This window comes from Podarcis muralis, chromosome 1, assembly GCF_964188315.1.
Source record: "Podarcis muralis chromosome 1, rPodMur119.hap1.1, whole genome shotgun sequence".
Taxonomy (NCBI): Eukaryota; Metazoa; Chordata; class Lepidosauria; order Squamata; family Lacertidae; genus Podarcis; species Podarcis muralis.
The window spans coordinates 24,265,221-24,279,735 of record NC_135655.1 but is presented as its reverse complement, the minus strand read 5'-3'; the positions used below and the strand labels follow the sequence as shown (position 1 = coordinate 24,279,735).

Below are 14,515 nucleotides of genomic sequence, written 5' to 3'. Positions count from 1 at the left end.
CATTGCACATTTCTGAATAAAAAAATACCCAGGGTCACTAACCAAAGTGACATGAGAGGAAATTGTTTTGTGACTACTCAAATCCCCATTAGACCTTGGGTGTAATGTACGGTAATACCCACCCACTGAGACTTCCTTTAACAACACCACTTCCTTCTGCTAGGGCTGGTTCCCCATTTGGGCACAATGGTCTCAATGGGTCTACCTCCTCCCTGCTGTTGCTACTGCCTCTCCTTCTGGGCTGAAATCAGGACCACTTCCTGAAGGAAGAGGGAATAAAGCAGATACAGTGTACTGCTTCTTCTCATTATTCTCACAGTGGGCTCATTTACTGAGGACAGGAAAGCATCAAGGAGAAGCAGTGTCACCACCAGACACCAAGGATTGGTAGTGGGCCCTCTACTGGAGTGTGAGCCTTAGTACATACCCTATTATACCAACCCCTGATGCCAGCCCAACAGCTACGGTAATTCTCCCCTATAAAAACCCCATCTGTTACCACATTCACAATACCGCAGAAAACACAAGCTTGTAAACTCATGTTTGCCATTTTTATTGGAAAATATATTCTCCCATCTCAGTTTCTTTACTGCAGCTGTGACAGCCCCTGATGCCCCAAAAGTGAGGAAGGACAAAGAATCTAACAAAATGCAAATTAAAGCAAGATGATTAAAGCAAGCAAACAAACAAGGCTGTGGGAGATTGTGCAGCCACCATCCCTTCTTGCCTTTCCTTCTCGAGTCCTCTTATACACCTTCCTCCTGTCCTTCTACTTAGAAAATGGAACTTTAATATTGTTCAATGGCAGGCAAGGGAAGAGGAGCCAGGTGAAAAATCAGGTGAGAGGTACATGAGCTGCACAGTTTTCCACTGCATCATTCTGCAGGTTGTAATCTTGCACCCCTATCTGGTATATCCTCAAGAAAGAAGCACTTTTAGAGCCTTCATTAACTATTAACTATTATTAACAGCTTATTAACTATTTCTTGGTACACAACAATGGTAATAGGGAACATGTCATTGCACACAGACATTGTCTTTGACTCATATACACACATTCATTTTCTTGCTCTATTTCTACAATCATTAAGAAACATTATTTAGAAAATAATTCTGAATGGGGCGGGGGAGCACTGTCATAAGAATCAGTGCAGTAAGGAAAACATTTTAATTTCTGATCCCATTGTCACTTTGTGGAAGACACTGCCAGTACGGGCTAATATTCTCTATAGAAACCCAGACTATGGGACACTAGAGTATATATAACACAGGGTGGAACTCAAAATCACATTAAGAGAGACATGGAACTGCTACCACTATATGTCTCTTTCCCGTCTAACATCCCATCTACTGTAGCACCACATACATTTTGCTGTGTGTTTCACCATGCCCACATCACATCACCAGCTGTTGATATTCAAGGTACAGAAGCATATCGGGTGTAATTCAACATCATACTCTTCAGCTTGCCAGATGGAACAATCCCCCCCACCTGTTCTGTGGGCTCTCCTAACCTCCCCAGAGCCAATTTCAGGGGTGCAGGGGGGTGGCTAAGCCGCATTGTGCAAGTGGAATCCCACCCATAGCATGTTGTGTTAAACTACATGTTGTTATTATTAGGGAAACTCATGAATTGACAGCAGCACTTTATTATTATTACACTCCTACCCTTCCAATGAATTTGCTTCACTTAGGGAAGCTTACAGCAAATAAAAACAATAAAATCCAGTAACAGGCTATTCTCTGGTAGAAAAAAATATCCCCACAACAAAAATCATACTCAAGGGAAGAAATTTGGAACTGCACACCACAAATGAGAAATGGCTATCCATTTGTTGTGCTAAAACTGATTACCAAGGAAAGTTAATAGTGTCATTAAATAGAAAGTACAGCAACTCTCAATCAGTCATTTTATTACATCTGCAGGATCTTACCATACACAACAAACTATACATTGATGTTACCTAAGCCAAATAAAATAGATGAACAACTATTTACATTTATATTTTTTATAGGAATGAGTGTTGGAATTTCTTATATTCAGATAGCAGCAGAACACAGCTTATACATCCTAATTTCTTGACATAATTGCTTTAGTGTTTATGGCAGCGGTCCTAAATTAGGCACATGACATTACATCCTGCTGATTTCTCAAAAACGTAAAGGTACTGTATATTACTAGGTGAATCTTGTAGAGCAGTGCAGTCCAAAATCATATTTTCCATTGTCAAATGAGGACAAAATATATTTCCACCAGATTTTCCTCATCTAAAACTTAAGATCTTTCTTTCTTTCTTATTCATTCATTCATTCCCCTCCCTTTACAGGTGAGCTTACAACAAAATCGGACAAGATAAAAACAAAAAATAAACCCCATGAAAACACCATCACCAATTATAGCAACACATAACAATTTATTAATAACAGCAGTGACAATCAATTTATCTAATCATGTCACTTTTCCAAAAACCTGCTAAAACAGGTGCATTTTAACCAATTGTCTAAAATTATATAGAATTGAGGCCAGGCATAGTGGAGTGCCTGTGGGAGTTCAGGTCAATGGGCAAGCCTAGCCTTAAAGGTTGCAAAAGAAAAAGAGGAAATTCAACAGATAAAACACACACAATCCCTCTAAATCTCCTTTCCCCTTTTTCTTTTAAAGGCTCCCCCATGCCTTCGGAAACTGCCCATCAGAAATCCAGCTGCTATCTACTGGATAGTTTCCTCTTCCCCTGTGCCTCTCAAATGATTTTTTATTAATTTCCTGCAGTTTCTTCTTCACAGCTCTTTTCACTTCTATCCTCTTTGAACTTTGGTTTGAACTGGTCTTTTTAGCATAAAGATTGACCACTTTGTTATATGTAGAAAGCAGAATGGTACTGCTTTCAGATGAGGGCATATATTGCACTGGAAGATAAGCCAGTGTATGATGTTATTAGGTCCTGTAATTTGTTTTGTCAAGCCTATCCAGATGCTCATAAGAGCTAGTGTGAATTTTAAACTGCTTTGGTATTTTAACTTCTTGTATTGTAAATTTTTCCTTATTTTATAGATTTACCTTTTTTGTAAACCACTTTGAGGTTTACTATAATCAAATGGTGCATAAATTTTATTACCCTAGAGGTCCATGGACCACAGGTTAAAAAGCCCTGTTGCAGTAGATAGTTCCTGGGTACCAGTCTGGGCCTATCAATCAACATGTTCAGTTTATTTGGTGGATACTTGTGGTATATCAAATGTGCCTTTAAGGGGCCCATTTTCCTCTGATACTTGTCTGGTGTGGTCAAGGCAAGCCCAATATATTTTGGCACCTGAGGCAAGTTGCAAGATAGTTATTTTTTAATGTGTTGTACGCAGTTGGGATGGGTGAATCTGTCCATTTTAGTTCCGCTCAATTTCTAATTTTTCAAATCTTAAATTGAAGGGGAAAGGTGGGATATAAATAAATATAATAATAACAACAAGCAATTTAGTGCAAATTTCTCAACACAATATGTTTGTATGAAATTCTGCAGACAAACTCCAGCTCTCTCAGGCTGAAGCGAGATGAATGCTGCATCCCATAGTCAAGATTGTCTGGATTCAACCATCTAGGGGTCCTTTACCCTTACCTTACCTCTTTCTAATATACTTTCCCCCCCCAAAAAAACAAATTCCTGTAATATAATGCTTTTTTGTACATTGTTTTCACTCATATTACCTGGCTGGAGAACAACATTGCAAAATTCAGTATGAATTTTGATTGAGGTCGTGTTTCTGTTCTTGTGTTGTTTCAGAAAGTACAAATTAGGTAGGCTCACTTTTAAATGCAAACTGAATCAGTTTCTCCTCTATCCCTAGTTCCCAATAACCACTGTGTGGTTGCACAGTAGTATGCAGAATGTGAATCTGCTGCATGGACTGGTCCAAGCTCAGAGTGATGCTGGGTTGCATATTGTTGGAAATCCCAGGGGACTTTCTCAAGACCTTCCTACCTGTGGCCTAGATAATGTCATCAATCTTAGATAGATGAGATACCTTTGTGGACAGGAGCAGAGGAAGCATTGTTCTAGAAAAGCCATGAATATGTTGGCACACTGTGGAACCAAGCAGGAAAGCATAGCAGTGCTTTTAGCTTGAAAATGCACTATATACTGTCCTTCTGATGTCCATTTACCAAGGTGATATGTTTTAACATGCCAGGCAGATTCACCAGGAACAAAGTAGTGCATGACAGGCCTTTAGGAACACCCAGGCAGGCAAGGCGATATTCTGGAGGTTAGATTGCCACAATAAAACTTATTTTCAGGACCATTTTAACACCAGATAAATGATCAAATAATATGGCTGCAGTATCATATAAAAGTGCAAAATTTCAAACTCTGGTTTTCAAATTCTCCTATTCTGGAGTCCTAAAAAGAAATCAAGCTTAAAAATTCACAGACTAATCTTAGTAAATCTTCATAAATCATTCAGACACTGTCTGAAACCTTGTGTTGATGAAAGATAAAGCATAATTCACCTTGCTTGTTCTTGCTGAGGGATTATAAACTGAGAACAAGGATTGACATAGTTCTAAAAGTCAGGAGGACATTTATTTTGTTGTCAGATAACTGCACTGTAAAATTAATCTATTTATCCTGTGTGAATACTGTTGTGATAAAAGGAATATATCCAAATTAAAGTCTAATAATGAAATTCTAATGAAATTCACTACAAGGTTTTCTTTAACTTTTTTATATAATATAAGTAAGAAATTACCATCTCTCTCATATATATGAATTTCTTGTTAAAACTCAATTGTCAGGTTCCAATGTATGCACTTTCACTAAATTAACTAGTACTCAGTCTATTGTGTAAAGACACATAGTAAAAATATATGAGGAAGATTCCCCCATTTTTTCACAGGTTGTCCATGCCACTGTTTCATAAAACACCTAAAACAAATTAATGAATTTCAGTACATTATACTCAGGTTTTTCTTAGCCATTCATCTATATCTACCATATCATTGCCCATTTCATGCAGAAGGTAACACATTTCCAATCAATTAATACTGATGAAGGTTCACAGCATTTTCAACAGAAACAAAATGCACACAAAGATATAAGGAGGGGACTGTGTTTTATTTTAAAATTAATTTAGGTGTCCTCCCAGAAAAACTAGTGCTCCAAGCTGTGTAATGCTAGCCTGCATTTACACAGAAGTTGCAGTGCATCCAATAGGACTGACACTGCAGCCCTACGCAGAGTATACTCAGAAGTAAGTCCCACTGAGTTAAATGGTGCTTACTTCAGGGAAAAGTGTATAGGATTCCATTGTTAATCAGCTTGATTGGCAGATTAATAGGTGTAACTCAATTTTAATAAAGAAGGGCAAATTTTAATTAGTGTGGCTGAGATTTAAAAATACTTGTTTCTTTTATCATATGGTTCTTGTTCTGGTCTATTACTATAATCTTTAAGTATTAAAGATGGCCACTCTGAGTGGTAGCTACTGCTTTTTTATAAATTATAAGCTTGGTCACATTTTCTTCAATGTCTAAAATGAGCACGAGTACCAAAGTTTATAGTGCAATCCTATACTACTACTCTATGTACACTACTCAGAAGAAAGTCCCATGGAATTCAATGGGCCTTACTGTGACTAAACGTGGAGGACTGCAGCCTTAGTTACTATGCAGAATGAACTAGTGATGAACCTACTCATTCAACTCAGAGAATATTCAGAGGCCATGCTTCTTTTCCTTTCATTATCTGAGGTGTAGTGGACAATTTACACAGGACTGGGGGTTTTCAGCAGGAGTGAAGAGATTACAGAACTCCCAAGTTGGATTTGTCTGTCTTCTTCATTGATGGGTTTTAAGTAGCAAGTTGTCTCAACATTCTTGCACAGCCATCAGAAGATATAGCTTTATATACTTGGTGTTTCTTATTACTTGCACATTTTCAAGTTCTATGGTATTTCTTAGAGATGCAACTGAACAAATATAACTATACACAGTATTCCAAATGTGACATTGCTATGGTAAAGAGATCCTGGACAGCAGCCCTCTGTAATTCCTCACAATTTCCTTCCCCAAAGAATCACACAAAGTGCAATCTTGTCATTGTATCCTGTTAAATTTGTACATGAGCCACTGGCAGACATATTGTGAAAGTTACAATGACCATGAAGTCCAGCTTGATGACACAGGTTGTAGCCTGCTCCATGCGAGAGAAGGCAAGCGTACTAGCCAAACCAACCCCTCCATCTTGTTAACTGTATTGCTTCTATTTTTCTATGTCTGCCTTTCTTCAACCTTCTGGGCTATCTGGCCCAACCATGGGTGGTAGTCCATCAGCTTAGTCAGTTGGGACAAAGAAACACAGAACTCCCAAATCCCAAGAGACAGTAGACTGGTGTGTGCGCACCTCCTGCATATTCTTTACCCAGGAATTTGCAAGTGAGCAGTGATCCTCTTCTGCAAGTAGAAAATATGACAGGAGGGGTCAGGTTTGGGATCCCTCCCCAAAGACTGGTGCTTCCTTAGGACCAAAGCTTGTCTTCCTGTGCAACTCTGTGCATGTCTACTCAGAAATGATCCCCAATAAGTTCAGTGTGACTTACTCCTGTGTAAAAGTGAGGATAGGAGTTGGGTCTTTATTTTCCTTCTTCCTCTATGTTGAATTTTAGATAGTAGACTCCTTAGGGCAGAGTCCTGTATTCTTGTGCAAATATCTACATGACTACTTGGAGGAAATCACCACTGAGTTCAGTAGAACTTACTCCCATGTAACTGTGTACAGGATTGGAATCTCAAATTGAATCCCCTTTGTTTCCTCTGTGTCTCAAAGAAAAGAGCTGTCTTCCTGTGCAACAAAATACATGTCTATTCAGAAGTAATCCTCACTGACTTCAATGATACCAGTCCCGTGCAAACGGGGTAGGCAGCCCCGGGCCTCAGAGGGCTAACCTGGCAAGGAGGATCTCAAGGGACTGGCTGCTTTTTTTGTTTGATTTTATAACTTTATTCTAACAAGACTCCTGCCACAGGCCTCAGACAGGCTCTGCATGGGTCTGCCTGGTACTTACTCTTATGAACAAGATGCAGTATTTGATTCTCCTTTTCTTGTTTCCTCTGTTTTGAGTTTTGAATTTTAAATTGTAAGTTCCTTGTGACAGGGACCTGTATTCTTATGATTTCAACATCTATTTAAGGTTGTGAGTGTCATTGCTTGTGTAGCCAAAATGGCACCATCCATGCACAAGTGGGAGGCATCAGTAGGAACCCCAAGATTTCAACAAATACAAAAAGAATTTAGTTAAATAGCCCAAGGGGCATGCAAGAGTGGAAGACAACCACTGTGTTGCTGCTGGTGTTAAGTTTTACTACTCTGAGCTTACAAAAAAAGTCTCATTTTTTAAAATAAATAATAGGGCACAATGCAGTTATAGTTTATAACAGAAAGTGAGAGTTGCTCCCACATAAATGGGTTAAGATCTAGACTTCTGAACTGAATACCTTTCCTTTGCTGTTTTCTCTGTGTTGAATTTTAGATGAAAAGTTCCTTGGGGCGGGGACCTGTCATCTGCTGCAGATTTCTGCATGTCTGCTTAGAAGTAATCCCCACTGACTTATAGGACTATAGGACTATAGGACTAGAATCCTAAATAGAAGCCCCTTATTTTGCTGTTTCCTCCATGTGAAGTATTTATTTCAATTCCCTTGGGGCAGATTTATTAAACTGATCCCACTAGCTGAAGCCCACACAAGGACTTCTTCAGCTACTGCAACAGAACAATCTCCTTAGTGTCACACTGCACTGAATTCCTCCTCGTGTGTGTAACAATTAGGGTAACCAGCAAAGTGTAGGGCTGTGCTTTCAACAACTAGACCTAAACCAATGCTAACAAAATAGCCAGTTCCTCTCTAAAATTTCTCTTGGTAAAGGTAAGCATACGAACTGGAGACCAAGAATTTGCCAGGGAGGAGGTGAGCAGTGAAAGGAGCCTGTTACCAGGATGAGTGAGAAAGGAGTGCAAGGACTGGAAAAGCATCAGCAAGAGTCACTTAGCATTGGGCACGGTTTTGTTTTCTAGCCACTCTTGCCTCATGAATCTGTAGTTGGATGAGCAGTTTTGGTTGAACACTAAAACTAACCATGATTAACCCAAGACTGCAGGTTCAGATGTAACAATAAACCATGGTTACCATTCATAAGCCAACTTCAAATCATGGCTTCATACAGAGATTTGTTGGGTTAATTATCATTAACTTGCCAGAACAGGCTCACATGTACAAACAAACTACATTTGAGCTAAACAATCCATGTCTTATTTATAAACATGGCCAATAACAGTAATTGTCAACTGCACTCCACTGTCCAACATAAAAACATGTACTAGGGCATGCATGATGTGTCAACAAGAGGATGAAATTAAGGTGGATAGTACCTACCTCCATCTACCAGCTTCTTATGCTGCTCTTTGGAGGGAAAGAGAAATAAATAACAGTGTACTCCTCCAGTTCCTTATAACTTAAACATAAAACCTTTAGCATAGCAGCATGACATAATGCTCCAACAAATAAAGATTTCTACTTCCTTCAATTTCAGTGCTTCACTTTTTTCCTTATGCATTGGTAGTCACACACTTTTATGGAAGAAAATAAAGGATTATACACTTGTTTCTATTGTGGGGTGGTTAAACCTGCACTATACACCTGACATTTAAAGTGTTAAAGACTAACAGATCATGCCATTGGACTAGTCCTTATATCACAATAGTGCTTTGAAGCTCTGGGGTCAGTGTTTCTAATCTTTATACAAAAAGCAAGTGAAGTTTGCTCCAGTTTGGAATGGAGGAACCAAGCCTAGAGTGTGGGAAACTATGTACTTTGGAAATGAATTTGCTGTGGATCTAGATCAGGGGGTGGTTAATTAATGGCCCTCCAGATGTTGCTGGACAGTAACTCCCATAATCCCTGACCATTGGCCATATTAGCTGGGGCTAATGGGAGGTAGAGTCAAACAACTACAGGAGGGCCACAGATTAGCCATCCCTGCTCTAGATCATCCTCAAAGTGTGAGTTGGTCCTCTTAAAGTGGGTATGGGAAGTTGAAAGAGAAGTAGAAAGGCTAGCAAGGGAAGCACACAGTGGCTGCTGGAGGCAAATCAAGTCAGGCCAAAGCAGTCACAAACAAGACCTTAGAGAGCTCCACAGGGGCCCTGCTGGCTGAAGTGTCCTGCTATTAAGGCATATATAGGAAGATGTTGTTTTTGCTGGAGCTAGCCACCTGAAGTCTTCTAAAGGCTAATAAGATCTGAAGTGCAATTGGTTGGCAAGGTGGTTAAATGACATTTGTCCTATTTTGCAGACTTTGGTTTTGTGAGGCTGAGGATGATAGAGGTACTGCAGGGGACTCATCATATGAGTTGTGGTGGTTCTGGTAGTTCTTCTGTCAGGGAAACAGCCTGAACCTTGTCCTTTTCTGAGTCTTCTGCTGCACAATGCAAGTTCCTCAGGTTGAAAGTCATGACAAATAAACTCTTCCTTGACCCTTCCCACCTGAATGCTTACCAATGCCTTTTTTGTAGCTCTCACCATCAAAGGAATGGTAGCTAAAATATATTCTCTCAACTACAAAACATTGCACCTGACAATAGATATTATCCTTTTAAATTTTTAAAAAAGATTGCAGCAAATTTGAGATTTTAAGTGTAGGTTCAGAGTTTCAAACAAGTCAGTTATGCAAAAAGTATCTACAGGTTTGTGCCCTTCAGCACTATGACTATCAGTGTTATTACAATGTAATTCTATCCATCTTCTCTCAGGAGTAAGCTCCAGTGATTTCTACATAACTGTGCATAGAATCACACATATTACAGATATTGTAGCCTATTGTTGTATATAAAGACACAGCCCATAAGCCAATGCTTTTACTAAGCCTCATTGTAAACATGTATTGTTTCTAGAGCATGACATTTCAGATATCCAAATGCAAGCTACAACTTTTCAAGCCCATGCAGTACTATAAGCAGAAAGACAAAGAAAGAAAAGAGCCCACAATGCCTTCTAGACTTTACACATTAGGCATGATATGGGGCGGTACTTCATATCCAAAACAAATACTAATAATGCCTCCTTGTGTAAATAATTTAGTTCTCACTCCACCAGCATAGCTAGCATTTTCTTACAGTACAAAGAGCTCTTCACAAACATAAAAAAATTCTTTATAAGTTTAAAATTAATTTAAACTTGATCCTGCACAACCTTCTCAGTCACCAGAAAGGAGACAACCAGGTTCAGGGCTGGCTTTTTCAGTAGTTGCTGCACCACTGCTTCCTTTAAAGTTGCAGAACCTCCTACCCATGTGAAGATGTGTTCACCACACTCTGGATCCACCTAATCAATCCCCCAGCTTGATTTTACTAGGGGTCAGGAGGGCACAAAGTTGGGCACATTCTTGCTAGCACTCCGTTGATGTCATCATAAACTGAAATTGATCCCATAAATTGGAAAAGACAAAGCATTTGACACCTCTGCTGGAACTGGAACCATAACCGTAGTATCTAAATTACAAAGTAGGTGCAATTATGCTCTCTAATCAGTGCTCAGTCAGCTTCAGAGTGAGATCTAAACCACTGGCACTCTAGCCATCATCCAGCCTGTTTCATCACTCATAGTGTCCTAGAATATCAGTACCTGCAGCACTGCACAGAATGCTCAGGATCTATTGTGTCAATAGCCCTCTGCATCTCACCATTCAACAATGAAACAAGAGCCTGTCCCCAAGTCCCCACAAGTATTCAGGAATCCATCAGGATCCATAAGTCTCTGGAGGCAGGCCATCATAACTGGTCCCATCACTGCAGAGCAGGATAGCTGCCTTCAGTCCAAAATTCATCAGAAAGTTGTCTAACCATGATAAATGAGCCACAGAAATGCTACCCCAATTCCTGACTCATCACACCTATCACCACCTGGAGTAATGACCAAGGGTAATCCTGCTCTGTACATGGGTCCTATAACAACCTAAGACAGACCCAAGGTTGCCATGGAGGCCATGCTACTTTGTGCTGGTCCAATGGCAGCCTTGGCATGGGTATTAAAGTCACCCAGTATTATGGTTTGAGATTCCTCTAACACCATGCTTGAGACTACCTCAGCCAGCTCTGTCAGGGAGGCTATTGGTCAACACAATACAACAACAGCATCCTTAATCTAAGACTCAATGTATGATACAGACCCTCTAGAACAGGCATAGGCAAACTCGGCCCTCCAAATGTTTTGAGACTACAATTCCCACCATCCCTGACCACTGGTCCTCGATGATGGGAGATTTAGTCCCCAAACATCTGGAGGGCTGAGTTTGCCTATGCCTGCTCTAGACCCACGCCACAGTAGAGAGGTTTCCTGGTAAGGGAGAATGAACTCTGGTAACTCCACCTTCCTGGCTCTCTAAGCCAGCTTGGTGCTGCATTGAGTCCTCAGTGGGGCACAGCCATGAACGATCTGGCACACCCATCTCCCCCAACCAAGTCTCAGTAATGAATGCCAAGTCAGCACACGCCACCATGATTAAAATACCAACCCAGTGTTTAAGAACTGTTCAGAAATTTAACATTCAAGGAAAAAATATGAGACCACCGGAAGTTCAGAATTCAACAGGAAGCAATGCCTTTTTCGTATTAGGGATCCACAACTGCCATTTGTTGTGTATATAATATACAATTTCAAGAGAAAAATAACAAATTACTGTGGGAAATTCCATTGTCACCAGTCTAAAATAAATAAAGTGTATAAGCAAACCAAAGCAAAACTGCTTCAAAATTTAGATTCAGTCTCATCAATTGCCACCCCTAAGACTAAATAGATTCCAAAACTGATGCTTCTAAAAATTGTTTGGCAATTCTACCAACTATGAGCACCAATACTAAATGTGTAAAACTGTGATTTCTAACAGCCGAACACAAATAAAGAAATATTTAAAGCTGCAGAAGTGGGTCACATGTTATATAATTTACCAACAGTAAATATTTATAAATTTATTGACTTTAATAAATAAGAGAAATTTAAGAAAATCAGCTACCTAGAGGTGATATGTGAGTATATTGTACTGCAGTACTAGGTTTTGTTTTTGCTTTTGGCAAACTGGACAAATATAAACTGGATTTACACAGTGTACTTTGCGGAAATGGAGCAAAATGTATACATGTCAGAATTCAAGCCTGTGTTTTAGGGATAGAGTACACACTACTCCTCACCCACATAAGCCGGTCAGAAAAGATACTTGAAGACCTTACAATGCTGCAGAAAGATTTTAAGCTTGGACTATTGTAAACTCCCAAGGAGAGGTAGTTTCATAATGAAGGATGCAAACAGCAGCCTGAGAACACCTCTCTATGTGCCTTTGGCTGAGTGAAACAGGCAGGAGGTTAGTGTTGTTAAGAGGGCACCCTTAGTTGATCTCAGCAATCGCAACAGTACAGATGTCCGATAACAGATGTGTTTGTGAGAAAGACAGAGTGGGGGCTGGGATATGAATACAGGAAATCCTATCTGTATTTATAAGGTTAAAATGTTGATTTCTGGGGTTTTCTGGAAGCAAGAAAGAGAAGGAAAGAAGGAAGATCGATACCCAGGCATCAGCCTAACAAACTTTTCCCATACTCCCGAGAGCAGAAGGAGATAACCTATTAACAACTGCCCTTGACAACTAGAGAGAAGATTGTTTCCAGGGTATTTACTATTCGCCAGATCACGAAAGAGAGTGGAACTGCAGTGAACGCGGAAGAAGAACTGGCCGGCCCCTAGGATAGTAAATAAATAATAATAAACAGACACACACAGCCTCCTCGAATAGGGAAGAGAGATAATATTGCACAGGGAGGGGAGTGGGGGTGGGGGGAAATCCCAGATTAATACGGCGCTTCTGTAGACTGGGATCAAACGAGGACCCTGATGCCCTAAGGAGGGCGCCTGCCTGTCGCTGCTGTTTTTCGCAAGGCGGGAGGAAAGGCAGCGCTTGTCTGTGTCGATCGAGCGCGTTCTCCTCCTCTGACAAGTCTTCCTGCAGAGACGGCGCTTAAAGGAGACCTGGGAATGGAAACGAGGGAGGGAGAGGGGGAGAGAAGGAAGGAAAGAAAGGGCTTCCCGGCGGGGTTGGGTGGTGTCCCCTCCCCCCTACCTGATGATGTCGTCCTGATGCCCCAGGTAAAATTTCTGCCGGTGCTCCCGGGGGCTGTAGACCACCCCGACCCCCGCCACGAAATAGACGATCTCCTTGGCGGCCGTGTAGTAAAGGTTGTTGCGGCACTGGTGGCCCCGGTAGCCGTAAACCCACTCCAGCCTCAGGTGGCAGTTCGGCGGGCTCCGGTCAGCCATGGCCCGCCTTCCCCTTCCCGCCTGGAGGTCGGGGTCCTTCCTGCCGGAGCCCCGGAGCGGGGTGGGTGGGTGGGTAGGTGGGGGTGAGGGTGGAAGGAAAGGGTCCCCTCAAGCCCAGGGATCGGTGTCTTCCCCTCGCTCAGTCCCTGGCCGCCGGCATGGAGCCTTCCCGAACAGCCGCCAGTCCGTCCGTCCGTCCTCCTCACAGAAGGCGTCGCGGGACGCGCTGGGCTCGCCTCAGCCTGGCAGCGCTGCTGCTGCTGCTCTTGCCGCCGCCGCCGCCGCCGCCGTTCCTGCTAGACATGGCTGCGCGGCGGCTCGGCCTCGGCTCCTCCACTACCATCCACCTGCTGGGCCTGGAGGTCACCCTCTCGCAGCGGCTGAAAACTCCAGCCCGAGCCCGGCGACGGACCCCGAGCCCCTTCCGCGCCTCAGCAGCCCGGGCGCTCGGCGCTCCGACTTCTGCCTCCGTCGGCTCGAGATCCGCCTCGCGCGACGTCAATCCTCAGCCGCCGCCGCCGCCACACACACTTTCCCTGTACTCTGCGCCTGCGCAGTCTGTCACCCTTCTTGCCGTCGTCGTCGTTCTCTCCTCATGGCGCCCTTTCCATGAGCTGGAAGATGTCCCTTTCCCTTTAACCCCCCCCCCTCCAGCTTTCCCCGCCCTTGAAAGTGGACTTTCAAGGCGTAATGGCCGTCCTTGTCCTCGCGGCTTCCTCGCGCCACCTGAGAAAAGGGCGGGGAGGCAGCGTGGGGGAGGGGAAGCAGCCCGGAGGAGGCTACCTGAGGGGAAAGGGGAGGCGGCTATGGGTCAAAATGTTAAGTCAGAGAGACCAAACGGCGCTTTATTTATTATTATTATTATTATTATTATTATTATTATTATTATTATTATTATTATTATTATTATTGAAATGCCCCCATCTGACTGGGCTGCCCCAGCCACTCTGGGCTGCTGCCACAAAAATATAGAAACACAATAAAACACCGAACATTTAAAAGCTTCCCTTCAAGACTTCAAACACGACCTTCACCGCATGAGGAATGCAGCTGTCCCTCCTTCCCTGACCGAATAGTTTTCCTTGCTTAGTTATCTTACTCGAGACCTTATAAAACCGTCTCTTGTCGTTTAATTCAGTTGCCGGCTGGTGTGGTTCGGAAACCTTC

General features: G+C 42.1%; 1 protein-coding gene across 9 annotated transcripts in view; it reads right to left on the bottom strand.

Annotated features, from left to right (window-relative positions):
* EML5 (EMAP like 5) overlaps positions 1 to 14,267 on the bottom strand; it is an 86,586-nt gene extending 72,319 nt beyond the window's left edge. For 3 of the 9 annotated variants that reach the window (XR_013391981.1, XR_013391980.1, XM_077924937.1), the window contains exon 1: positions 13,152 to 14,208. Coding sequence is in view for 5 of the 9 variants with exons in the window: in XM_077924937.1 (XP_077781063.1) it covers positions 13,152 to 13,348 (197 nt within the window). In the remaining 4 variants the exon portion in view is untranslated. Of the gene's footprint in view, positions 1 to 8,419; positions 8,447 to 13,151 lie in introns of all 9 variants that reach the window. The other 6 variants (XM_077924925.1, XM_077924921.1, XM_077924933.1 and 3 more) reach the window with 5 other exon arrangements.
* Between the last annotated feature and the right edge of the window lie 248 nt (positions 14,268 to 14,515).